We start from the raw sequence: 25,673 nt of genomic DNA on the forward strand, positions 1-25,673 counted from the left end.
AAGACTTCTATATGGGTTATTTGGACGTCAATTTCTCTTAACTGAAGTGATTAGGATCCACTTTATCTGTATAATTGAAAAATAATAGTAACACTGTAGTTGATCTCTAGAATTGTACCACTCGTATTTCTAAATTGTGATATTTATCGTGGCCTATCGACGTTAAGGCCTTAATTCGGTTTAGGGTCTATTTAAATGCCAAACTACGTATTTATCAAAGCTCATAGTATATTTTGTCACCCTTCTTTGCACTGCGTTAGCTGTAGACGTGCCGGGTAGCTAAAAACTATATCAAACTATTTGTTTAGTGCCAATGAATCAAAAACGGTCAATATGAATCAAAGAAGATCGATAAAAAAAACCGAGTCATATAGGCTCGATTTTTTTCTTCTCTGTAGCACTCTCAAGACATGTTGTGACTTCGCGATGTTTCACGCATGCAACGTCATTTGTAAGATAAGCTTATGACATTCACCGCTATTCTTGCCTTGGTAATTTATATATAGATTTATTAGAGAGCTCTGTTTGCTAATATGAGCAGTTCTTCGATCGTCCCAACTCCAATTCGTAGGACCTACGCTAAGACTGTTGTGGATGTTCCATGTTAATTGCTTATGCATGAGAGATTTTAGCGAAAAAAACCAATTTGCATTGCATATATTTACCAGACATTGTTTTTCTTTGTTTGATTTGTTCCCTCATTCATCGGACCTGCTGCTGCGGCTGTCACGAACTTTTTGTGCTCTCCGGTGGACTGGTCTTGCCCCAACGAAATTCGCCGTTAACTGATCCTTACGCGCTCTTCAATACGGCTCCACCCGTGCTTTCGTACCGTGGCGACGAAAAACGGTTCTACCTGTCGCTATCGTTGCTGTTGTAATAACGGTTTGCAGTCGGATGTGACAGCGGTACCATTGATAAATTTAAATACAGTCATTCCAGCACCGGAACCCCTCGAATTGTCTTCCCACTATTTGATCAACAGAGCTAATGCGCACTTCTTCAAATGCTTCGCCTTCGAGGCAGAAAGTCGACCATTTATCGTCGTTCGTCACGACGTTAACGCCGAAGATGTCACAAGTGTTATGCAAACGGACTGGCGTTTCGTAGGTACGTAGAAAACTGTGCAATCGAAGGCAACAGCTTCGTCCGCGCATGGAGGCCAAAACATCGGTTTTAGGCAAACGTTGATATCTGGAGAGTATCGTATTGACTGGAGAGTATCGTACGTTATTAATTTATATCATCAATTAAATTATTTGTTACCGTAAAATTAATTTACCCACAACGTGACGTTTTTAATCCGGGCATTCAAGAGATGAAGAAATATCGTAAATGGTTACGAAAACTGTTTAATCGATATCCAAAATTTAGTGAAATTATAAAAACGTTTGTGGCACAGATCGAATTTATAAGTTCAGTCAGAAAATATACACCTAGGCACACCGTCGATGTGGCAGTACGATCGGATTGAGCCCCCTTAATCACTGTTTTGCCCTAATTTCCTACACCACCTTTATATAGTTCAGTAAAGGCAAAAGTTCGTTCAGATTCAATCAGTCTCTCTATATGATTAATATTAGTTTTAGCGGCATTTCAATTTTTTCTTACTTAACTGTGTCATTCTGTATAACGAAAGTGAATTCTTACGTGTTTAGTCAATACTGAGTAAAAAAAATTATCAATATGCAGTACTAGAGACTAATCAGTAAAAAGTCAGATAAAGCCAATCATCATACTACGGAACAACCAGTAGAACCTTGGACAGTAAATTTGACTATAATAACCATCTTTACGGTTGTTTTTTAAGATTTAGTGTGCTGGTTTTAAATATAATAGCTTGCATTGGGTTCTCCTCATTATTATGCTATACTCATCGCTAGGCCAAGAATTCTATTGATTTTCATTTTGCTTCGTTCAAGACCGCAGTGACCTTTCTGTGCAGCTCCCCTTGGCATCGGTTCACTATGTCTTGCGTAATAAACATAGTTTAAATACTTTTGGGACCTAAGACAATAATCAGAGGTAACGGCGAGCAGAATATATACTGATGGTATAAATTCGCTACCGCTATACTTTACAATATAGCTGTTTTCTATGGAAAACCTTACTAAGAGGACACCTTAAGCCTATGGATCAATGTGTCAGAACTTTGTAGTACGCGCTCTGCCCATTATCATAAGAGACAGACATGGACACTAAGGTATATTTTTTTTTCGCGTATTACTAGTTTTATTTACAAAGCATTGGTACGTTTGCTTCAATAGACAGCGTACGTTGCGGTACGGTATGTGCTACTATTATCTTACAAGGTGGCTAAATGTAGCCTATATCTATCTCCATTCATTTTTGTGTGATTTCTTTTCATTGTGAAGGAGCGAACAATTGCAAGGCTCTTTTGCAGTGGAAGGACTAAGTTTGCTGCAGTGACTAAGAAGAAGGCCATTTGTTATTATTCCGATTATCATTATCATTTTTATTGAAATATTAAATTCTATTGTCCGTTCTCTACTCAGTATCATTCAGCTTTACTGTACGTTTTAGGTCTAGGGAATATTAAACTATCATACTTATAGCCTTTATGTTCGGTTACGAATTTTAAAAGAGGAAGTTCTGACGAACCGGACAGTCAGGGATTCGAGGCGAGGGTAGTCACGACTGAGGTTGCGTCATCATTGCTGAGACTATCATGTCACTCGAGGGACAGCTGGGAGTTTCTGTGGCAGATGAAAATCCGCTGATCACTGATGTAGCTATACACTCAAGAGTGCCTGTTCGATGCCTTAAACGCAGGAAGCCAAGAACCACAAAATAGTCTACAGATCTATTTATACTGAGCACATTTGGTACTGTCACGTAGCAGCACTTATAGCTTTTCGAATTGGTAAACCTTAATGGGGTACGCGTAACCTGCAATACGGAAACATAACCGTATCGCCGTTGTGGAAGTATCTACCTTTAATATCAATTAACTTTGGGATTAAATCAAACAAAGAAACGACGACTACTTTGCAGGTTTATTCTTCTAAGTACAGCGGTTGATTTCCCCATGATGAGCAGCAGTGAGGACATTAGGCAAATATTAAACGGGTTGTAAGATCTAATCTGTTCGAACCATGCACTGTCAATTTACTCCATAAATCGCTGTCCTATAACAATGAAACAAAACAGGAAGTTAACACATGGTATAGACTTGTATTTTTATTGTGATATACATTAGGGAATTTGGTACATTCTATTTTCTAGTTCCACGAATTGCACTCTTCCTCGTCTCAGACGTGGGCCCTATGGCCGAGTGGTCACAGCCTCGCCAACTCGACGCCTTCAAATGCGGCCTCATCAAGGCAGCCAACACAACCCACATGTGGATTTTCACTAACGGGCTTAACACCGGGATCGCTCAGGAGATTGGGGACGCTGTCGCTGAGGAACTGAGTCGACGGCGTGCAAAAAGATGTCACAAACACCCCGCGCGGAAAAAGCAGCATAAACCACCGCTCACTCTGGTGCGTAAAACTATCAAACTAAATTAGTATTTTTTCATTGTATATATAAAGTAAAACCAAATTCCTAGTGTTATATACTTTCATCATATATATATATACCCAGAGTATGGACATACACTACCACTTGATGGTCCTAAAAGCTGAATGTTTGCTTAATATGAATCTATGAATAGCTACACTGGAAAGTTATAAGAATGTCATGCACCAGTATTCGAAGTAAATACTTTCCCTTCCGGTTGGAGTGCGCGGAAATGTAAGCGTCTTATAATATAGGAATACAAAAAGAAACGTAAGATTAATTTTGACAGGAACCCCGTTCACTTGATAGCGTCTCTTTACTGATTATATTACACAAGTAAAGCTAGTTTATTATATAACAACGGCCTTTCTACAACTTCTTAATGTCTACATACTGTCCCTATATACAAGGACTGTTGCGTTGTTTATGCGTGCCGTGGCACGTTCTATACAATTCCCCGACCACCTACCAATGAACGGGCATATAATTTGTAAAACCAACGGAGGCACTGTTAACTTGTTTGTATCGTATTGACGTTTGTAGATATATACCGAAGAGCGCAATTTGCAAACTAACATTGCTAAAATGACGTATGTCAGAGTCCACTATTAAGCTAAAGAAAGACATATTTACGACGTACCCTTGACAAATGGAATCTGGCGAGGCAGACGATATGTTAATGAAATGCGGCTCCAAATCAGTTGATGTAACATGTCTCATGAATCGTATCCGTGATAATGCAGCGGTAACGTGTTTGTCTGCTCAATTTTTTATTTTTGAGCTATTTTTGCTACCGATTAGCTATGTTCTCAAGACGATCTCTTTAAATATGTTTTTTTTTTTTTTTTTTTAAATATAGCTTTTCTCGAACTAGGAATTTCAATTTATGGATTATTTCCAATAGACCTATGGCAACCTTACGAGGAGCTACTAGCATTAATGATACTAATAATCATTTAATTTCATTGATTGCTATTTTTTTTCTTTTTTTTCCTAGCTATAATTTTCTAGTAAACATTTTTGCCAGCGATGAGAGTTGAACAAGCATGACTACATTCCCGACATTAAATGCTTATCATGGCTACGCAGTCTAGAAGATCACCCAGACCACGGCACGGGCTAGAATTAAGAACACGTAAGGTCGAGTGAGCACATACTTCGTTTTGTGCTGGGAAGGGCCAAGCTTTTGAAGCAATTCCTAACGGCAATAATTTGAAATTTTTATTTAAAAATACGTATACTAATTTTTTCACATCACATTGAGTCTAGTGAGTGATCGCCTTTGAGTGTCTCTAAGTTTTATTCCCTTAAGAACTCCCTGATTTGAGGGTTACCCCCTAAAGTTCGTCTATGGCATTCGTAGCTAGCTTAGTGTTACCTTTTGAATATCGACAAAGCTTTCTGTTATAGCTGTTTGCTGCGTGCGAAAGTTCTTAAAGTGGCATCGAGTGGCCATCGACTGCGGAGCTTCAGCGATGTCCTGCATCTCTGATCGACGTCCTCCGCCAGACCATCAAGTTGGCTAGGATCTATACATGTAACACAATATCATATCCTTTAACGACAATAACTTATTGTAAATTAATATCACAGTTTCGATAACGAAAGATACACTGGTTGTATTCCATTTTCATTATTCGGACTGATTTTTTTAACCATACCTCATTAACTGTATACTGGTAGAGGTCGTCTATCAAACCTAAAGAGTGCATATTTAGCTTCCATGGACAAAAAATCTGGCCAGTAAAGCTATGATATTAATATAGAACCACCTAATTATTTTACCATTTTTCATTTCAGGTGGGTCTTGCGCGAGAAGATTTGATTTTAGGTGCTGAACGATTTACAAATTCTGATGGTAGTGACGTGAACATTCAGGTTGATGCGAACAAACCTGAGGAGCAAAGGTTCGAGCTCAATCCTGATCATACACACTATATCATCGTTCGAGATGACACGGTCCACAAAACTGGCATCAATCAATATACTCTTCGCTTCGAAAGGTCTGCATTTAAGTGTTTCTATTATATTTTTTTTATCGCAGTTCGGATCCTATCGGGTGGTGGCAAATAGACCGAACCATTATTTCAGGTTTTCATGTGGCGCAATCACAGCTCCGGTAAAAGCTTAACATCCTATGAAGACTGCAATGAGTGACTTAAACTTTTTGTGTCCTTGACCGACTCTCGGCCTGAAGTGCCTGATTCCTGCCGGCACTGGAAGCCAAAAGCCACCGATGACTACTTCGAAAGCTGTGAGGTGCGCGCGCTTGGCTTTTGCAGCCACACAACCACTGATTTACTCTTCTGTTTTCAATGACGAAGTGAGCATTCGAACGAGGGTGGATGGGTAGGGCTTGCTCCTAAAGTCGATCGAACACCCCAGATAGGCAAGAATCTTGACAGGCTTTGCTTAGGACGATCAATTTTGTTTGTCAGAAAAAACCCAGAGGCAATGCATAAGATTATGGAACTTTTAAGTCGATAATTCTGAACATAATAGCCGCTTAGGTAAAGCCAATCGTATCAAAGTGTAAATACTTACGTCTAGCCAACCGTAAGAAGAGAAAAGTTAGAAAAAGTACGCATTAATAAGGCACCGCAGAAGAATGACAAACTGCTCGATATCAGAATTTCGGTGCTGCATCCGTATTCTTTGAGCAGTTAAGTAAATAAATGAATTAGCGCCGCGTTCAATGACTACGTCTGGCACGTTGACCACTTAAACTCGATCAGTGTGTTTCACGCTCTTATATCTTTTCCCTTCTAAAACTATATATATATATATATATATATATATATATATATATAATGTGTAGCAGTTTTTTATAACGCGCTTGAGTCATGGCAAACACTAGAAAAATCTGTCTTTAATCAGACTAAGTGTTTTGTTACTAATACATTATTTGACTCTTCAGTTAATGTAACTAGGGCAGCAGAATTTAGAATATCCTAGAATAATTTAGAATCGGAAAAATTTTTGCTACTGGGTAGATCCCATTTAAAAAGCTAAAAAACACGATGGCAGTTATTTGGTGGGTAATCGATGCACTAATGTTTCGCTTCCTCTGGTGTCATCGTAGCCTGTCCTGGCCCAACGCAAGAAATGACTGACCAGTGCTGTATCCTTGGCGCGAATATTTATGTCCTTCTAGGGTCCTAGCCTGTCTCGGAGCTCGAAAGACCGAGGATGCTACTACAGTTGAAACGCATCGGAAGGTTGCGCGTCAGGCATCAGCGATCTCTATGCAGCTTCCACTTGTCGCTGTTCTAATACAGGGAGATTTCCAATCCGCCAAGTTTATCTTTGATCGATTACAGAAAGAGCTTCCGATACTCGTGTTCGAGGGCACTGGAGGTTTGGCTAACCTAATTGCTTTTGTATACAACGAAGTTCAGCGTAGGTGAGTTACTCATAACTATATATACATATATATATATATATATAGTTGTGCATCATAAAGTGTAAAACGAAGTGTTAAATTGTTATTGCTATAAGATGTGAACGATCCACCAAACACTGATTGTGATAATAATACGTTCTCTATAATACAGTTTTTTGATACAGCTACCACAGTGACGTCATTAGCAAGCTGAGCATAACCGAGAAGCATTTATTTCATCTGTACATTTGTTTATAATATCACATCCGTTCTTTTAGGGCCCCTAACGTGTGGGACGCTGAATTCATCGAGGAATTCGTAAAGCCGGAGTTGACTGCGATGATTTGCGCACAGCAACCGATGTACTCGGAACAGACGCAGGCGAGAAATGCATATAGGGACAGGATACTCGAAATTGTGCGACTTGCTTGCCACAAACAGCAGGGAGCTCACCTGACGGTTGTACATACAAGAAACCGATCGTGTGATCTAGAGAAATTAGACCAGGTTCTTCTGAAAGCTCTATTTAAATGTAAGTTCTCCTCGCTGTTTCTATGACGTTTATCCCGTGTACAAAAAACACAGTCGGAAAAATCGAGACATTTTGTAAGCTTTTTAGAAGATTTACCAGCGGTTTTTAGCAGTTGTGTGTAGAGTATTACACAGATTAGGTTACTATTACTATACTATTATAACTAAAATGGTTTTACTTTATACAAAAAATACTGCTATCTCAAGTATTTCTATGTCCTCTACACAGCTCAACGGGCAGAACAAACAGTGTGGTATTCCCAGCTAAAAAAGGATCTTCAGCTAACAATTGACTGGAACAGCCCGAAGGTGGCGTTAGTCGAAGTATTTCAAAAAGACTCATCGAATAAGTTTCAAGTCGATTCAGGAATCTTCATGGAAGCGCTACTAAGGGAGGACCGTGAAGAGTTCATTGACATATTTCTCCGAAGGCAGTTCCAGTTAAGCAAGTTTCTGTCAAAGGGGCGACTAAAACTCATTTTCCAGAAAGTCCTATCAGAAGATTTCTTCTTCCTGGTCTGTTGGATGGGCGCCCTAGGAAATACTGTGAGTTAGAATACACTATCGGTTTTTCCCCTTTGAAATTTTTCTCGTAGTTGGAAATAACGACAAAATAAACGTGACAATAAAATAATAACATCATACAAAACCAAATAATTTCTATTTACAGTACTTGATATTTTAAAAGTATTTTTCTTGTCACCGACCTTAAGTTAGGGATCTGGATACCCTCTTTGGTTAATTTTTATGGTCTAAATTAGTATAAGTGATTAAACTGGTTTCCTTTGTTATCTTTATATTATATTATATGCGAAATAGAATTTGGCACGTAAGAGACGTTCCCGTTACTCACGTTTTACCGTGATGGAAAGAGTCAGTAGCACTTTTGTCAGCTTTATGAGTACGCGGCAGTATGACTTTCTCAAATTTTTCAGTGACGAATGGAGTGCATCTTTTGACTCTACAGTGCAGCATCTTGCACTACGCCTCGTATTAGTCAATTTATCTGAAATAGTTGAATGCATCTATATATATATATATTATGATATGATGTTGACAATAACAGAATTTTGTTCCACGTCGCCACTTGACACGGTGGCATCAACCTGAGGAAAACTACGTTAAAACTATCTGAGAGACTGTGGTACATTGGCAGCACTTTTGTTTACGTTTCAGTCCTATCGTGTATCCGACGACTTCATCGAAGCCGATCTCAACTGGCTAATTGAACTGTGTACAGGCCTCCCAGATTATGTCAGCTCTGAGCACCTGTCGATGGCAGCAGCTGGTATGTGTACCGGAGACGAAACCCAGGCTGAACGAAAAGCCCTTGTGATACTTGCTCTTTGGGCTGTTTTTACTCACCGAAGGTAACTCGAAACCAATACAATTACCCAAAATTTAGAAAACAACGCGAAATCCATGCACATTTTTGCATTTGTCTCGTTGCTGTCCTGATCTCTAGTACCCAGCGAATTGAATCCTACCCGACTTCATTAGCTATGTGCTTTGGGAAAGTCATCTGTAGAAACACCAAAAACGTAGTGTTACTGCAACGTGTTTGCGTCTCGCATTCATGACTGCAGTGAGCGTTTTTATATTTGTCATTTTTTGCCGTATTTTTTGTCGATCATCACAGAAAATTAACGAAGATTCTATGGAAGCACTCTGAACAGCCTATTCATTTGGCGCTCATTATCTCAACGGCGTACGCTCGTTTAATGGACTACGCACGGGACCCCGCTGCAAAAGCAGAGTTGGAGGAGTCATCGAGAGAATTTTCTGAGATCGCCACTGGCATTCTGGACCTGTCTTGGGCTACGGATGCGGGCTGTCGCGCGTACGACATCTTGTCTGAAGAAAGCTCTGACTGGAACGAGAAGACCGCAGTGGAATTGGCTGCCCAAGGCAAGAACATGATGTTTTTGGCGCATCCATGCTGCCAGAAGTGGATCACCAACCTGTTTATGGGTCGAATCACTGTACGCGATATGTGTTGGGGCATCTGCACGTTCCCACAGTTTGTCAAAATACAACTCTGCGCGTTTTTCATCCTGCCTATGTATCTGTTCATTCGATTCAAGGATGACCCCCACCAAATGGAATACAAACCGGAAATTGGTGCGTAGTGATTTCAGATGGGATGCGGTCATCGTATTAATTTACTCGTTGGTCCTTAAAGCAATGTTGAAACGCTACCACCATAGTCTGTCGTAGAAGACATATAAGAATCAACTATGGGAAGGCGTTATGTAAATAGCAGGCTCTGTATCGCATAACACGAAGCTCCTAAAGGGATCTCCTATTGGGTAGTTTCGCCTGCGCTTCCGTCAGAGGTGTTTTAGTCTTTAGTTAGCTACAATCTATATACAATTTGTTTTTCAACAGACGAAGACGATGAAGATTTCGACTTTGTCGATGAAGCTCCGGTACTTACAAAGGAGAGAGTAGCTCGGGATATAATTCATAGCAAGGCGCGAGCGATGTCACTATTTTTGAAGCAACGCAAGCAGGAACGTGAAAACGAAAATTTCCCGCCACTTTGGAAAATGATTTACCTCATGTGGAGTGCGCCTATCACCAAATTCTGGACGTTTCAGGTTGGCCGCACATGAAACACTATAACGCATGAGACACAGAGAAAAATCAAATAAAAAATTGGTCTTGTTCAAATCTAGTTATCGACATGTTAGACAGCATGACAGCAATGAAACAATTATGGAAATTATATTTTTTAATTTATGTTGCATGATCGTCCTGTCCTCTATAGATCGTTCAGAAAATTACGCAACTGCATAAAGATAGTAGAATGCGTTCCTATTAAGATAACTGTAATTTAGCAATAGTTTGCGTTGGTACACACAGACACATATTTATATCTGCACAGTTATGGTAGAGTACAAAGATATGGCCAGTGGGCAGAATGTCAAGCACTGGAGTTGCGGGTTACCCCGGAATGTCATGCAAAATTAAGCAACGATCAAGCCAACGATTTTTTATTGCGTCTCTGTCTGTTGTGTTTTAGATGTTTTATATTCTCTACCTACTATTGTTTTCTGTCGCTGTATTGTTACCGTCATGTGGATATCAGCCTCTTGACCTGGCTGTTTGCATCTGGACATTTTTAATAGCCGTCGAAACATGTCGGAGAACTTATGTATCGCACCAGGTTAGTATCACACGTTCTCAGATCCGCATATCATATTGTATGGTGCTGCTTCGGCTTTAAGTATCGTTAAACGAACTGAGGATTTTTAATGCTCTAAATTTTAAGACAGGAGGCTGTATTCAATCTGCTAGACATTTAGATAGATCATAGTTGCATCTAACAAACACTTTAACATCTGATGTTAGACATATGGTCGATTTGCAGCTTGTACAGCCACGTATACCGCGTCTACCATAGATGAGTAGTAAATCCGTCAACTGGTAGTGTAATGCAGTATCAGCTGAAACTAGAAAATGTTCGAGAAAAAAATTTTGTCAACTATGATACTATATGCTATAACTCGATGCAGGTGCAAACCAACAGCTTCTTTTTTTTTTTTTTTTATCCTGTTCTTCTCTGTGCTTCGATATAGCAATACAAAAGGGTTCCATTAGCGCTTCGTTGTTTCGAGATTCTCTTCATGTTTGGACTGGTGGGACTCTATGGATGGAGTAGGGTGCTGAAAAGGACGGATATCCTGAGCCCATACTCAGCTAAGGTTCTCCAGTGCTTCGGATTACTGTATTCATATTATAGGCAAATTTTCATCTATCTACCCATATCACCTACCCTCGGACCGCTCCTATACCGAATTAAATATATGGTTCGTTACGGTTCGATCACACTACTTACTAATTAAGTGACATTTTTCATAGTTGTTTTCTTTATGATCTCTTTTTTTTTGTATACCCAGCTCCTGGTAGACGAGCTTTTTGAACATATTGCTATCTTTCTTAACTCGAAACTAATATGATCATCCGTTTGTATGTAGCCGATTGGTAGAGCCGATTTTTTTGATTGCGTCAAGTATTTTGCATATAGTAAGTACATAGGTCATATGTACACATAAGCCTATGGTGGCTCCGCTGTGGTAATAAAAATGCTGAACTTTTTCCGCCACCCTGACTATAGGTGTCAGAAGATTTCATCAACTTCATGCGTATGGCTTTGCTCGTAATGATTAGTGGCGGAATCGCGGTTCAGGCTATGATGTACCCGGATCATCCATGGAACTGGAACTTAGCCCGAATGACGGTCTACCGGGCTGTATTCTCACTCTTTCTGACTCCCGTTACCGAGCTAGGCGACTTTAAGCCAGCCGCGTGTCCAAGACTCGACAGGTCTGAGTTTGATGATGAATGCCTTGCCGTCGGACCGTGTGAGTAAAAAAAAACATTCGAAACAATTCTCTCCTATTTTCTTTTACCTAAGAAAATTCACGATTTCCACCTATTCATTTTGACGGGTCAAGTTATATTCGCTTGTTGTGTAGGTCTATCAAGTTATCGTAGTATCTCTCTAGCAGTTTGACTTGTCGCTGTCGTTGGGTGCTATATATTTTTGTCCGCCGGAACTGTGATGATGCTCAATTGCGAAACCTTGTGCCGCATTTATTGCCCTTGGTGTCGTGTACAAAACAAGAGAATGCTCACGTATAAGCGATGCTTGTCGTCTTCTGCTAATGTCACGCGGCTTTCAACCACCATTTTATGAGAATTGCTTCCGAGCCGTCGGTTTATCGGTTAGAATTTGCATGATTACCTTCTATGACCTCCTCTTTTCTTTCTTTTTTCTGGCTTTCTCTCTTTTCTGTATCAAACTTTCTCTGTTCCTATCTAATGTTCCAGTCGTTAATGCCACAGACAGCAATCATCTTTGCCCGCTAAAGGGCTTCTGGACTTACGCCTTCAGTATCCAGTACCTGATCCTGCTCAAGATAATTCTGATGACCCTACTTTATGCTCTGTTCAGGTAAGGGTTCTGCAAAAAGAATGATGCAGTTTGCTCCCGATGCAGACTGGCAAAGGTTAAATTCTAAGTCGTTCGGCTCGGAAATATTTAGTGCTTATGGTCATTATTTACATGGTATGAGGGTATGAATGTGCCAGGACAAATACGCTGTGTGGTATTTTCGTTCCGAGCTGTTAGCTCCAAAACAAACAGAGGTAACTGTTAGGCAGAATCAAAATCGATCATTTAAATTCATTCAAATATTCAATAACGCACAAGCAGTGTTTTATTTATTTTAAAGGTTTAATATTTAATTTAAGAGGACGGATAGACGTGTGGCATTTCACTAACTGCCGTTCGTTCATCATCACTCATCTACAGTAACACTGCTCGACGCATTGAAGCGGCTTCGGATAACATTTGGAAGTTTCAACGTTACCAGCTCGTAATCGACTTCAAAAATCGGCTATGTCTCCCGCCGCCGCTGAACATAATCTCATACATCCTAGTGTTGCTAGATCTGACTATCGGAAATCTCTTTCGTTTGATAAAAAAGTGTTGCTGTACTCGTAAAGACGATGACAGCGGTCTTCTGCCACTTCCGGTAATGCCGGCTGGCACAACGGGTAAGGACAGTAGCTTCGAGTACTGGCGCCAAATATCGCAGGATTATTGGGCCGCCCGTGAAGAAAGCGAACTTGAGGAGAAACGCAATAAAGAAGAACTTGAACGCCAACAAAAAGTTCTCGACGAAGTTGACAATCATCGGGCGCAGCTCGCATCGATGCGTGCCGAAATGAAGGTATGTTGCAATAAGTACTTCAGTTTATTTCTCCCATAGCACTGTATCATTCTTTGATGGTTGAATCTGAAAAGAAATTTGTTTTAGATCCTAAGTGCTTTAAACACGGGTTTGTCAAAATGTTTCATCCTGACAAACGTCCGAGGCTTGACGTTTATAGAAATTCATAATAACAATAGCAAGTATAATATTCATCTTCTGTTGTGCTGAATGGCAATTATCCCGTTGGGAAAGGATTTTCGACAGAACATTTCAGCATGTAGTTGTTTCGTTTTCTTAACACTTGCTGAACGTTAGTATATACCCATCTTATATGCAGCCTTTTGTGCTCGTATTTGAAAATATAGGTGTTTCGTCTTGGATTTTGGCCTGAAGTCCTCATAGCTTCCGACTTTAAAGTCCTATGGATTTTATCACACGCCGTCAATTAACCTGTACCTAGTATTACAGAGCTGCAATATACTTACGACTTAAGTATGTATTTTTGTGTTTTCTTGCTTTGAAAAAGGAGCTAAATCGGCTCATGCTTCAAACACGCAATTACCTCGCCGAAGTCAAGCATTCAGCTCAAGCGCAGTCGGTGGTCGATGGTGTAGGAACACCCGGAGCACCAGACGCTGCTCGGCAGGCCCACTTCCTTGCCAAGAGTTCCCCGTATCCCGCTACGAAGGTCCTGCGTTTCCCCGTCCCGGACAAATATGTACCTTGGGAGGTCATGTGGTTGGACTACGATCCAATTGTATTCACCAAGCCCAGCAACTGTTTCTCTGCAGAGCTGCAACCATATATTGACGAAGATGTTTTACAGTGGGTAGCTTGTTATTCTGACACGGTTAAAGGAAATAATAATTCCAACGAACCTGTTTATCTCAGCTGAATAATGAACTCTGAGTCGATCATCACGTCGTACGGAATCTAAACACACTGATATAATATGATACACATCGACAATTAATTATATAGCCAATATAGTCTTGAGCTTTCGGAGTCAAATCGAGAAAAGTCAATTTGTCGCTATTTCTATGTCCAGCAGTCTGCATACGTAGTCATAATGGTCTGCTATACGCATCTAATCCAAGACATTCCATTTTCCTGCCGGTGTGTACACAACTCACTTTACAGACTGAAATTTGAAAACCAGCGGGTGCCAAAATATCAGTGGAATGGCGTGTTTATAAGCCCTGCCGGAATCATAACCGATCGTAAGTCATGGATAGTCGAAGCGAGTCAATCCGTCATCTATTTACTCGAACCCGAGGGTGTCCCACGTAACCCGTACGGCCGAACTGGTTTGCGTGGTAAAGGGGGTCTGTGTCGTTGGGGGCCTAACCATTTCGTGCTTTTCGTTATCTCGCGTTGGCAGACCTCACGAGTGCATCTAGTGGGTGGTAAAGGTCTTGAGGTGGCACTGATGCGTGCTACTCGCGGAGGCCATTATTCGCTCCCAGGTGACTTCGTGCCGGGCGAAGATCTGTATGTTTCGCTCGCAACATTTTTCAAATCCACCGACGAAGTTACCCTTAAGTATCCCAAGGAGCAGGAACACATCAAAGGAGTGAGTGCTGAGTGCGCCTACTTTTTGATATTTTTATGCACTGAAATTATTATACATTATTGTCGAGTACCTATTTTGCGGAATTAATAGGCTGAACAATTCATTTGATGCGTTCAAACGTTCGGATAGGAAATGTATTTGAAACCCAACAATTTCTGTCGTTTCGACAGAACGGTTTCATAAAGTGAGTGTGTGAGATGATAGTAATTGCGCTTAGTGGTTTTTGTTTCGAATCCAGTTCTTCCAGTCGATGATACGACAGAGTACAAGTGTCACTGGAACACCAACGTCAGAAACGACGCCAACTCCTACTGAAGATCGCGTGCGTGTGGAAATAGTGGATAAGGGTTATATGGATGACCCTCTTAACACCGATAATTGCTGGAAGGAAGTTGAACTTTGGAGTGTGCATTATACACCAGAGTCAAACGAAAATATCAGTGTAGGTATCATCGGAGAACAACCTTGCAACGCTGCTAAGTTGTGTCGAAATAATGTAACTGTAAAGAGATAATAATAATAATAACTATTATATTCAGTAAAACTTTATGTGTGAAGTTTTCTCCATAGAAAGAAAGAAAGAACTCTATGGAGTTCTTTCTTTCTTTCTATGCGAGTTCAAACTCGCATATTTGAGGTACAGTATTGACGATTAGTAGCGGTTTTCCGTCTATTGAACCGCGTAGTCACGACGAGCCCTGACGTATCCCTTCGAACTTATCTTCATTCAATCGTTCCTATCTTTCACATGTGAAGATCCAAACGTAGTCTTAATTGTCTATATACAACAGCATTGTGTGATCAGTGACTGTAGCTACTATTATATCGTAATGTCATCCACTAATGCGTTAAGAATAAAGGTCACACGTTTTATGAAGTCACTTACAGCATTGAGCCACTAAAGCTTCGTCCAATAACAAAAACATTCAGACATAGGCTGCTTGTACACAAATTGCGATTTATGCTTTTTGGCAATTATAAGCTTGTTGTTCTTCCTTAGATAACACCTCTACGCGTGTGTTCGTTTTTCAGGCGCATTTTGATAAGGCGCTCGCATGGCACCTCGTAACGGAGGACCTATTCCCGAAGATACACTCAGGTCAGGCTGCCCTACTCTCCAAAGTCGTCAAGCAAGTCAGTAACAGCCCGCTTCCCTAATTATTGGACGTCTGCTAAAATTGAATTAAACAGCATCACCGGGTTTCCTATCGCCATGCCGTTACTGTTATACGCATTGTTTGATCAAGGTACCAATCTATCAGGTATTGGCAAGGGAACCGTCGCCTAATGGGGCAATATTTTTTACGCTTAGCGTCTACATACTGTTCTAGTAGATTCTTGATTCTACCTGGCAACTCGAATGATCATAACTTCCTTCATAACTGACGCCATGAATTCGGTTCAACTATACATCAGCAGTTACACAAAAGGTCAACAGGTCAAAATCGGGCGCTATCGTTTCGCCCTACTCTGACCGTTTTGTTCGTCCAAGTTCAAACTTGTGGTCAATCGACTACCTCGCCTCGACGAAGTGTTCCATCGATGGGGACAACTAAAGACGGGCGGAATATGCTCTATGGCTCGACAGCAACGTTATTTTTACTGCCTCCTGGAATCAAGCCAGCTTTTTCAAAAACTTAGTAGCGTTATTCAGATAAGCATACCGGGGTTACTCGTTGGTAGCGCTGATTAACCTAGTTGAACTAATCTAATTGCCGGTGGCACGCTATGACAGAAAGACATAAATGTAACTATTCACTTGCTTGATATATATCAAACAACTGATTAAAGTAGGTCGATGAACTCGTCTTTGCGGAGTTAGTTTTACCGAGGTTATTATAGAGAGTTCACGTTAGCATTCGACAGTGCAGTCAAAAAAACATATAATGCTATCATAATGTGCTACCCAGTGCTTCGAAATCAGTTTCGTGGTAAATGACCAGACTACACTATCCATGTGGTGGAGACGTGCTCAGAGGAAGGCGCAAAATCACTGATGCATCGACATGTCTAATATTGGGTAGTACCGGCTATAAGAACGCAAAGATCTATAACAAATGCCAGCTATACATTTTGCAGAGAACCAAACAGTTTAGAATCCAATTGCTATAAGGATGGAAAATAACAAACGTGGGTTCGCAAATGTACACATGTAGACAGACAGAGATACCTTTTTAGAAAATTATATCAGCGATAAAGCCCTGCTGAAATATCGATGAGCAAAGGGTAGTTTTTTATCAAGTATGATCGAGTGGTTACTGCTCGTGAGTATGTATGTTACTGAAAAAAATGTCTTTCAGTATTACCAGGAAGAGAGAGGAGAAATTCACAACTTAGATATACACGTAGACGCTTCCTGATGTGTCTATTAAGATGTACATATTATTAGTGAACAAATCAATACGGGACGATGCTTCGAAATATTGATTCGTAGCGATAGAGTTTAGGGCTGTTTATCGATCTGATGTTATTTTTTTGCCTGTTTGTTCTTTTCCTTTTGCCATCATCACTAATAGGACCGTCTCACGAAACTTTAATTATAAATATAAAATAAAAAAATTAATCAATGTAGATCAACTCATGTACCAAAATAAATGACATCGCTCTTACTTAATCAATTGTTTAGATGACTGCATGAGTTACACTCCAATAATTGATGAAATCCGAGATAGCAATTGCCTTAATGAATCCTTCAGAAGAATTTAATATCGAAGATAAGTAAGTTAAGTGTAGGGGCTTGAACAACTCCTCCTCCTCCTCCTCCTGAATTTCTATTCGAACTTGCATTAGTGAGTCCCATAGAGCGTTGATGTGATGGACGTGGGGTGGGCCGAGGAGCTGGTTTCAACTCATCGAAATCATGATTGCCATCTAGATTATGTAAATTCATATTGCGATGCTGTCTACGTTGCAGTAATAATCCAGTACCATTTTGTGAAGCAATAAACTAGATTTTTCGTTGTTTTCAAAAGTATTTCATATAGTAATTATTTCTCCGCTTCCGGTCGTTTTCGTTCCAGTCGGGATTCTCTAGCGATGGACCACAATGCTTGCTGGCTATTTGATAAATTAAATATTTTATTCTTAGATGTTTGTTCCCTAAGCCTAGAAGTTATTCTCGTAAATTACGTATTTTCAAAGGGGTAGCTGTTGAGAAGGCTAGCCGTGGAAGCAAGTGCGGTGCATTCTCCGCTGAACGTTGAGAAAGAAGAGAAGCTCAATTTTTTTTTACGAGCATTACTGCTTTACCGATAATAAATCACCCGCAACGTTTATTCCGTACCGAAAGCCGAATTACATTTTAGTGATACATGGTTTATTTATTGACGGAACGGGCTGCAGTTCGATTTAGCTAGCAAGTCTTTAAGTTTAAACTTAAGTTGTCGAACAGCGGAAAAGCTACCAAGAGAAGTTCCAGGTTAATAATCTCGCATATTAACCCAATAAATCGCGCTACCGTTAATGCTTAAGCTTTACAAGTATTTGCTTCTGGCTTTTGCATATATTCTAGCAATTTTAACGGCCGGAGCCCGAAGCTAAATGGTCTTTTTTACTTTAAGCATGTTCTGTAGGCCGAGTAAGTTAGCGTGCAGTCAACCAGTGCCCTATAAAATCTAAAAGAAATGGGTGGTCGTAGCCAAATACGTTCCTTAAAAAACATTATATAAAGAATTACATGCTTATTCGAGAAAGTGTCATGCCTCTCCAAATACAAATCCTTGGACGATAAATAAATATGGGGCCTTCAACTTATACTCTAGTTTCATCACAGTAACTTGCTAGATAGTTAACTGGAATCTTTGAGCAGCATAAAGGATAAGGCTTCAATCTACTGCACAATGCAAAATTTTATTTCGCTGGAATATATCTGTTAGAGTGGTTTTTGTCAACGGAACGATAAAGAATCACTAAATCCGATTGAATTGAATGTACATACTGTCAAACTGACGTATGTACATGCACACGTATATTGTCCTGTTAGTTGATATTGTGGCGTGATCTGTCCTAATGCACAAAGGTCAATAAGCTTCATAAGTTGGTCGATGTTCGTTAACTGTCGTGTTATTGTGGTTTTTGAGTTGACATTATTTTACATCATAGAACTCAAGTTGCGCAATGCTCATCTTCCTTTTACAACTGTGATCTTAGCTATTCTTTCTTTATCTGTACGGAAATAATGGTAACATTACACATGTCGTGACATGATTTTCCTGAAATCAATTTGATCAAAAACTGTTCCTAAGCGCAATTAATAACAGTTAGATAACTTGTTACAGGCAAGTTACAGATACGAATGGTTAAACGTGAATTGTCGGAAAAGAATAGACTCGAAAACGGTTATTCAGTCGTTGCTCCTAAGTAAGTTAGAAGTGACCAAAAAAGTAGTTGCATTTTATGAGATACTTCATGCCTGTTTGAAATTACCGCGCATATTTTGTCGGCTGCATACCCTAGAAGCTAATAGATTACATAACACCGTGTAGAACAACAGTATATAGCACACTGTCGGTAGAGAGATGAATGGAGGGGAAATGTATTGTATGATGCAATCTTAATATAATATATTTCTACTCTATACATCATCCAATCCTTTGCACTTTCCGTAAGAGCAACGGTTCAACTAAACAAAAAAAAAAACGATCGTTGTTACAACTTTCATGAAACAACTATATTTTATCACATACTGATTAATAACTGCAATAATATATTTTCGTAGCTTCGAATCCTACTATCCTCGCTCCTGTTGTCACTAAGCACATTTCATTTTTAATGATTATAGTTAGCATTTGTGGTCTCTCGTCACCTCGTCTGTGTATTTTCCTGTAGCCTAGTATGTATATATATATATATTGCACGATCGACTGTTGCACGTGGGTGTATTGCACGTCTACAACAACATCCATAATGACAACTGAATGGAGCGGCATTTGACATGCTAAACAAACACTTTTTACATCACGAGAAACTGACTGCATGCGCCTCTTCAACCTACGAGCTGAAGCGGTCACAGTCAAATGCTAAAAAGACATAGAAACATACTAAAAGGAATCATCATGTGTTTGTAATTAATTTGTGCTGAGTATGGCTGTCGACCAAGTCATCCTATGCGCCCATCTCGTTGCCCTCTCCGACTTCATAAGGATCGACTAAACATACTCATCTTTAACCAACTGACTTGGTCTTTCGAGCACGATCTCAGAGTACAGACCTCTGTTATCTTTCATCACACACAAAGACTTCTAAAAAAATTACACTATGCATATATTCCACGGCATTAGATGGCCCCCAAATGGCAAAACACCTTTACGGCACTCCGATGAAATGCGACATACGACAGAGGCCTAACGATGGGATATGAATGAGCGCGTTACTTTAGTGCCGCTCTTCGTTTGAAAAGCCTGCGGAGAAGAACACCAACTACTAATAGGCATAATGCATTTCAAGTATTTGGGAAATAATAGTAACAGTCACAGGGGTGCATCATGGTGCGCATCTCGATTATATGTATATACACTTTAGATAGTGTCTGAAATAATGCAGACGGTCAGGTAAATGCAGGTCCGTAAATTCGTTTATTTATCATATCGTGTATATCGAGTTTTGTGGCGAGTGCTTGCTTCCAATTGTCAACAGTCATCCACTGATTCAGCTCTGGCAGTTCTACTGCCGTAACTGCAAGCTGATAAAAATGCTACACGAATACTTTCCATGCAGACCCGGTACCGTTTAACAAGCTTATTCGTATAAAGAAACCACAGTAATGGTCTAAAAAACGTTAACCTATTTCGAATTATCCTATTTCTACCTGACCCGACTCAAGTACCCCTTGTCTATATATCAGCATTATTTCACCCTACTATTATCTTTGGGTTAAGCAATTTTCTGTTCCTTCTGTTAGATAATGAAATTGTAAAACATATATTGTGTTTGCAGTGGTTATAGGGAGGCATTGAGGTCGGCGAAGAGATTCCCTTGTAACGACCTGTCATCGCCCTCTTAATGTGTAGTATCACATCTCTCGGGAAGGCTATTACTTGATGAATTAACTCGAAAATAATTACATGTTCTAGCGGTAGCGGGGTAACAACATTTACATACTGCGTTCCCGTTCGTTTACTGATGACTCTTCAGGATTGATCCTTTTTAATCAGCTACTTTCCTCTCCTTTCATATCGATCATATGATGCTGTTGCTTTCTGAATAACAGAGGGATGCGCTGGTACCAGCCGTCAGGGCAAAATTTTAATGGCTTGTTTCTATTCGGTACAATGGACGGTATTCATACCGGTCGAGTCCATTGTTGTTTCCTAATACAGATGGCAGAAGCGTTTCGTGCGTTGTTTTATGTCCCTAGACTGCTCTGAAACGTACCACGCAGCACTATAAAAGACCATTATCTGCCATTTAGATGGATAGCAATGCCAAATGTTATCTGTTATAGCTATACGTGCCCCTTTATGGAAACGACACTTCCGCATTGTGTGGCTTCGTTACGCTCTACAAGATAAAATAGATTTAATTAATAGATAGAGGTAAGTAAAAGCTGTTGTTTCATCTCGTTATCTCTCCATCGAAATATTTCCATTGCTCATTAAAAATTAAATACGAACTGAAATTTAAAAAACAAAAACGCTGGCAGATATGCCGTTTAATGAGATGTGTCAATAAAATATATTCGATATTGCAATAAATTAGAGTGCAAAAGGTAGCTATGTAATTTGAAAACAAACACAAACCCAAAACATTCTTAACTAAACAAATAAAGACACACCCTATAGAAAACAAACCTCAAACATCTTTTATATTATTATTACTACTCATACTGTCATTCATATTGTCGAGCTAGCAAGTGATTCTGAACGCAGAAAGGTCAACTATTGCTTAAATTAAAGATAATTCTAATTATAATTAAATAACAAAGATATAAAATTACTCATTCAACAATTCACATTCATACTATATGGAACCAAAAAAAAAACATATATATATATAGGTGTGTTTTTGTTTTTTTTTTTTCGATAACTGATGTGCAAGTAAATTCACATATAACAATTTATTGTGTCCATAGCAAGATGCTACTTTCATCTTCTGTCCACAGATTCTGATTGACCTTTGCTGCGGTCGTATATAACTACAAAATGATCCTTATTGCAACATGTAAATGACAGGACCCGTTAGACAGATTTGCATAAGTCGGACACAACAGCGTAAAGAGCAAAAAAGGGTCTGTGCTAACGTAAACTCATCAGGTAAGGTCATTTACTCTTATATACTCTCTTATAAGAGCCTGATGGATGATAAACCGTGATTACTTGCTTTAAAGAAATGTTTCGCCTATGCATATCATCTATAGTTGTGTACTTGAGTTTTATTGCACTCTGTAAATCAGAATGGTCGTATTCTATTGACAGTGTTTGCTTACAACCTGCTAAGAGACAGCAATCAAAATATTTCGGGTAGTCCCAGAGAGAAAAGGAGTATTCTGAAAAATTCCGGACGAGCCACGGTTCGCAGGCGTTATACATTGTAGAATTACGTGTACCATGATGAGGTTACTATATAATTAGTATACTGTGTTTGTTTGTTTGTTTAGTCTCGGAGAGACGCGTACAGTTGTTTATGTTATGGCTGTTTTCTTTGCAGTATGGCACGTACACGTTGGTGGTTTCGTCTGCTCTATTACGATCGTCGTAAACAAGAGCTTTCATCGAGAACATTGACCCTCTGAGGAGCTCTCGATATTTAGCCCCACTCGAAAATGTTATCTGTGCTATGCCTTTCTATTTCTGCTTCAAATCAGCCAGCCAGGAATAGTACAAAACCGCTAAGACAGCAATGAAACCAACAGTTGTTAACATTGTCACCCAGCTGACGAGTGGGGCTTCTTTTGTTTTCTACCGTACGTGTTTTTCGTCTATAGACAAGAATATGCTACGAGGAGCCAAACCAAATCGTTAGCCATCGACAAACTGCGAAACTCAAAAACAAGCTATCAGTTTTCAGGCTTCAATCAACAGCATGATGTATCAATAAAACATAGAACACTGTCGACGATATATAGTAGTCTTACTAGCTTTTATCGGTGATATACTCATTAATGCCCACTTAACACTTTCATTTACTCAGCTTCGCAATCAGCTAAAGGTACATCAACGATTAGTACGCCATTGCCAACAACGTTTAAATGCCTAGAAACATTCCTATCAGAAGACATGCTGCCATGAACAGATGCAAAGCCTGGCGTTCGTTGGTACTTTACAAACTGTACCGTATTTACTGTACACGTTGTTGCATCTCGAAGCCTTGTCCAATAAGATTCAAAGATCTCTTCGCGCTATCCCATATAGACGACTGAAGAGTGTACAAAAACCTTTGGACGATTCGTCAGTGGCTTATGGCTGGTCGTGCTCCTGTGCTTGTTCTGCCGGATCTCGCTCTTATCTCCCGGCAGGGTTTACGATAGTATTATACGGCATAATGGCTATACAGCATGATGTAATGTTCGCAAACGATCCCTATGACGCACCTTTTCATACCAGCCTTCTGTCAAACAAAAGGGTAGAGATACATGCGCGGCAAAGACACAATTCATTTGTTTCACAGCCACGTAGATTTCAGGTCCGTGACACCTTTGCGTGAACGCAGGAATGCGGCGGTCCTATGGCTTTGGCGCTCTTACTGTACGGTCTATTCCTGTAGAGTAATCTAAGACGGTAAGATGTATGCTAACCGCAGGTGGCTTGCCGGTTAGAGGCTATCGAGGTCCAAGAGCGACCTCCGTCTGCCTAGGCGCTCTGCCGATAACGGGTGTACTAGAAAATATGATTAAGGCCCGTGAGCGTGATGGACACGTGCACGCCACACGAAAATAACGCTGTGTACGACACCAAGCGGTTGCGGAGTCGATTCTCATTTTGGCTAGCTGACGATAGCCAGTATTGGTAGTATTGAACGGGCCCCCATCACAGGTTAAGTGAGTGGCGATTCTAATGAAATCTCTTGGCCGCTGTCTAGACGGATAAAAATCAGTACCGTTCAGTAAAAACACAAGCGGACCGCGCTTTGAAACTGGCTCACTCATCGACTGACTGGCCAGGCAATTATTAGCGACGGTTGGTTTTTTCAAACGGCTCAAACCATTGAGTCAATGCTAGGTTGGCTTGTCGCATCAGATTTGCATATGACCACACAGTTATCCTTCTGTTGTACCAAATATATAATATAAAAAATGTCGGGCAACGCTTGCTATTTTCGGCTGTTACTTTTTCTGCGTTTACAGATCGTCCATTCGGCTATTTGCTCGTGATACGATTGTCGAAAATATCAGTAATACCGTCATTGTAGGGTAGAGATTTTGCAGATGCCATGATCTATTGTTAATATTATAATTTTAATCAGTATTCTACCGGACACTTTTCTGTTTTTCTGCTTCGTACCCTACTAAACATTGTAGGCAAAGTGTACTGCAATATTATTATTATGTGCTTAGATGAGAGTCAATCTGTGCATTAACATAGTTTTATCTACGGTGTGTATATATATATATATATATATATTCATGTATATGTAGTCGTGGTAGTACATTGTTTCTGTGTAGGTAGTGCAGAAAAGTATACTAATAATAATAATAATATCACTATTATTATTATCATAATATTGTGTTTAAATTTCTTTTACCTCTATCTCGTTTGATCTCCATTGAATACACCGCAGGAAGACGCTAAAGACGTTCAGTTTCGCGTACGACGCAATAACCATTTCCCTCCCATCCGCTTCTTCAAAATCATTGATTTATTTGACCTATTTTTCAATGCTTACTTTTCTGTTTACCGTATGTTTGCAGTACCATCTTTTCTGCGTAGGATCTTTTGCTCTTTGTAGATTCGCTTCTTTCTCTGCTTTCTACCGAAAAGGAACTTCATCCCCGAAAACGATAAATGATTTATAGAACTGAAGTTCGACCTCACCAGTCGGTTGCATGATGGTTAAAAACAGTGTGTCGTTCTTATTTACATCAATGGGCTGGTTGCCGTCCTCCTTGTTTGCACGTTTTCCTACTGCATTAATCCGTCATCTGTAGGTAAACCTGTCATAGTCGATGACGCGATTAAATGTGTTCTATTTTCCTCTTTTATTTAACGACCCATTTGTATACTTATCATGAGTAGTTGAATTTTGTGCTAGATTTTTTACCATCTAGTAATGATTACTTACATTTCGTTTCGTAGTAAAGGTAATATTTTCGTTAGTCCTTTACTCTTTTCTTGATACTTTATAATCCATTTATTGTCATCATGACCATTACGATCCCAAACATAGTCTTCGGAAGTAACATTTTTTTTTATTCCATCTTTGACCTCAGCTATAAGGCACTTCTTCTAGTCAACTAAATTTCCTTGGTCAGTGTCACGGATTCGTGCCTTACAATTTTCCCTCTAGATATATCGTTTTGTTTAATACCAGTTGTCCCATTTTTCTTACAAGCGATTCTCCGACGCTCTCCTTTTCTTTCCTTTTAGGATACAAACTATCCATTGGCAAAAACTATGGAGACGACTGGTCTTGGAGACTTCGGAATGCAAGGCTGTGCTCTTCAATATTCCGGTAAGGTTTGAACGATGACAACCAGCGACGGTTCTACAGCGACTGGTGAGATCATTCTGCTCCAGGAGAACGAGGATCCCGAATCAGGAGGACTTGAGTACCCATCATCTCGAGGTCCGGGATTCTACTTGCTTTAATCATTATTACTTCCAATTTGTAGAAGCCATTGCAAGGAGGTCGGTTCACAGTGAAAAGCCTAAACGTCCACTACCATCTTCTTATGGATATCCGTGTTTCCGACAATCTGAAAAGTGCAAATGTGCGAATAAGTTATGAACAAGTTAAAAAGAAATATAAAACAACAATTAGATGATTCAAGGCAAAATATAGAGAA

The 25,673-nt window shown here is 39.8% G+C and overlaps 2 protein-coding genes across 15 annotated transcripts in view; one reads left to right on the forward strand and one right to left on the reverse strand.

Annotated features, from left to right (window-relative positions):
- LOC111252089 (transient receptor potential cation channel subfamily M member-like 2) overlaps window positions 1–17,708 on the forward strand; it is a 37,782-nt gene extending 20,074 nt beyond the window's left edge. For 6 of the 12 annotated variants that reach the window (XM_022809495.1, XM_022809499.2, XM_022809497.2 and 3 more), the window contains 18 exons: window positions 894–1,110; window positions 3,247–3,506; window positions 5,326–5,528; window positions 6,680–6,928; window positions 7,186–7,439; window positions 7,668–7,984; window positions 8,615–8,808; window positions 9,078–9,559; window positions 9,827–10,038; window positions 10,464–10,607; window positions 11,020–11,250; window positions 11,559–11,805; window positions 12,275–12,398; window positions 12,759–13,179; window positions 13,688–13,986; window positions 14,302–14,734; window positions 14,973–15,176; window positions 15,767–17,708. In XM_022809495.1, coding sequence (XP_022665230.1) covers window positions 894–1,110; window positions 3,247–3,506; window positions 5,326–5,528; window positions 6,680–6,928; window positions 7,186–7,439; window positions 7,668–7,984; window positions 8,615–8,808; window positions 9,078–9,559; window positions 9,827–10,038; window positions 10,464–10,607; window positions 11,020–11,250; window positions 11,559–11,805; window positions 12,275–12,398; window positions 12,759–13,179; window positions 13,688–13,986; window positions 14,302–14,734; window positions 14,973–15,176; window positions 15,767–15,892 — 4,617 coding nt within the window. In that variant the 3' untranslated portion in view covers window positions 15,893–17,708. Of the gene's footprint in view, window positions 1–893; window positions 1,226–3,246; window positions 3,507–5,325; window positions 5,529–5,622; window positions 5,785–5,825; window positions 5,849–6,679; window positions 6,929–7,185; window positions 7,440–7,667; window positions 7,985–8,614; window positions 8,809–9,077; window positions 9,560–9,826; window positions 10,039–10,463; window positions 10,608–11,019; window positions 11,251–11,558; window positions 11,806–12,274; window positions 12,399–12,758; window positions 13,180–13,687; window positions 13,987–14,301; window positions 14,735–14,972; window positions 15,177–15,766 lie in introns of those variants that run through there. The other 6 variants (XM_022809496.1, XM_022809503.2, XM_086990317.1 and 3 more) reach the window with 6 other exon arrangements.
- Window positions 17,709–19,378: 1,670 nt separating this feature from the next.
- Window positions 19,379–25,673, reverse strand: part of LOC111252147 (calcineurin subunit B type 2-like) — a 47,265-nt gene continuing 40,970 nt past the window's right edge. For all 3 annotated transcript variants that reach the window (XR_015328507.1, XR_015328508.1, XM_086990333.1), the window contains one exon: window positions 19,379–25,583. Coding sequence is in view for 1 of the 3 variants with exons in the window: in XM_086990333.1 (XP_086846459.1) it covers window positions 25,536–25,583 (48 nt within the window). In the remaining 2 variants the exon portion in view is untranslated. The remainder of the gene's footprint in view (window positions 25,584–25,673) is intronic.

Source organism: Varroa destructor, unplaced genomic scaffold (assembly GCF_002443255.2).
Source record: "Varroa destructor unplaced genomic scaffold, Vdes_3.0 BEIS01000005.1, whole genome shotgun sequence".
In the NCBI taxonomy this organism is placed as follows: domain Eukaryota; kingdom Metazoa; phylum Arthropoda; class Arachnida; order Mesostigmata; family Varroidae; genus Varroa; species Varroa destructor.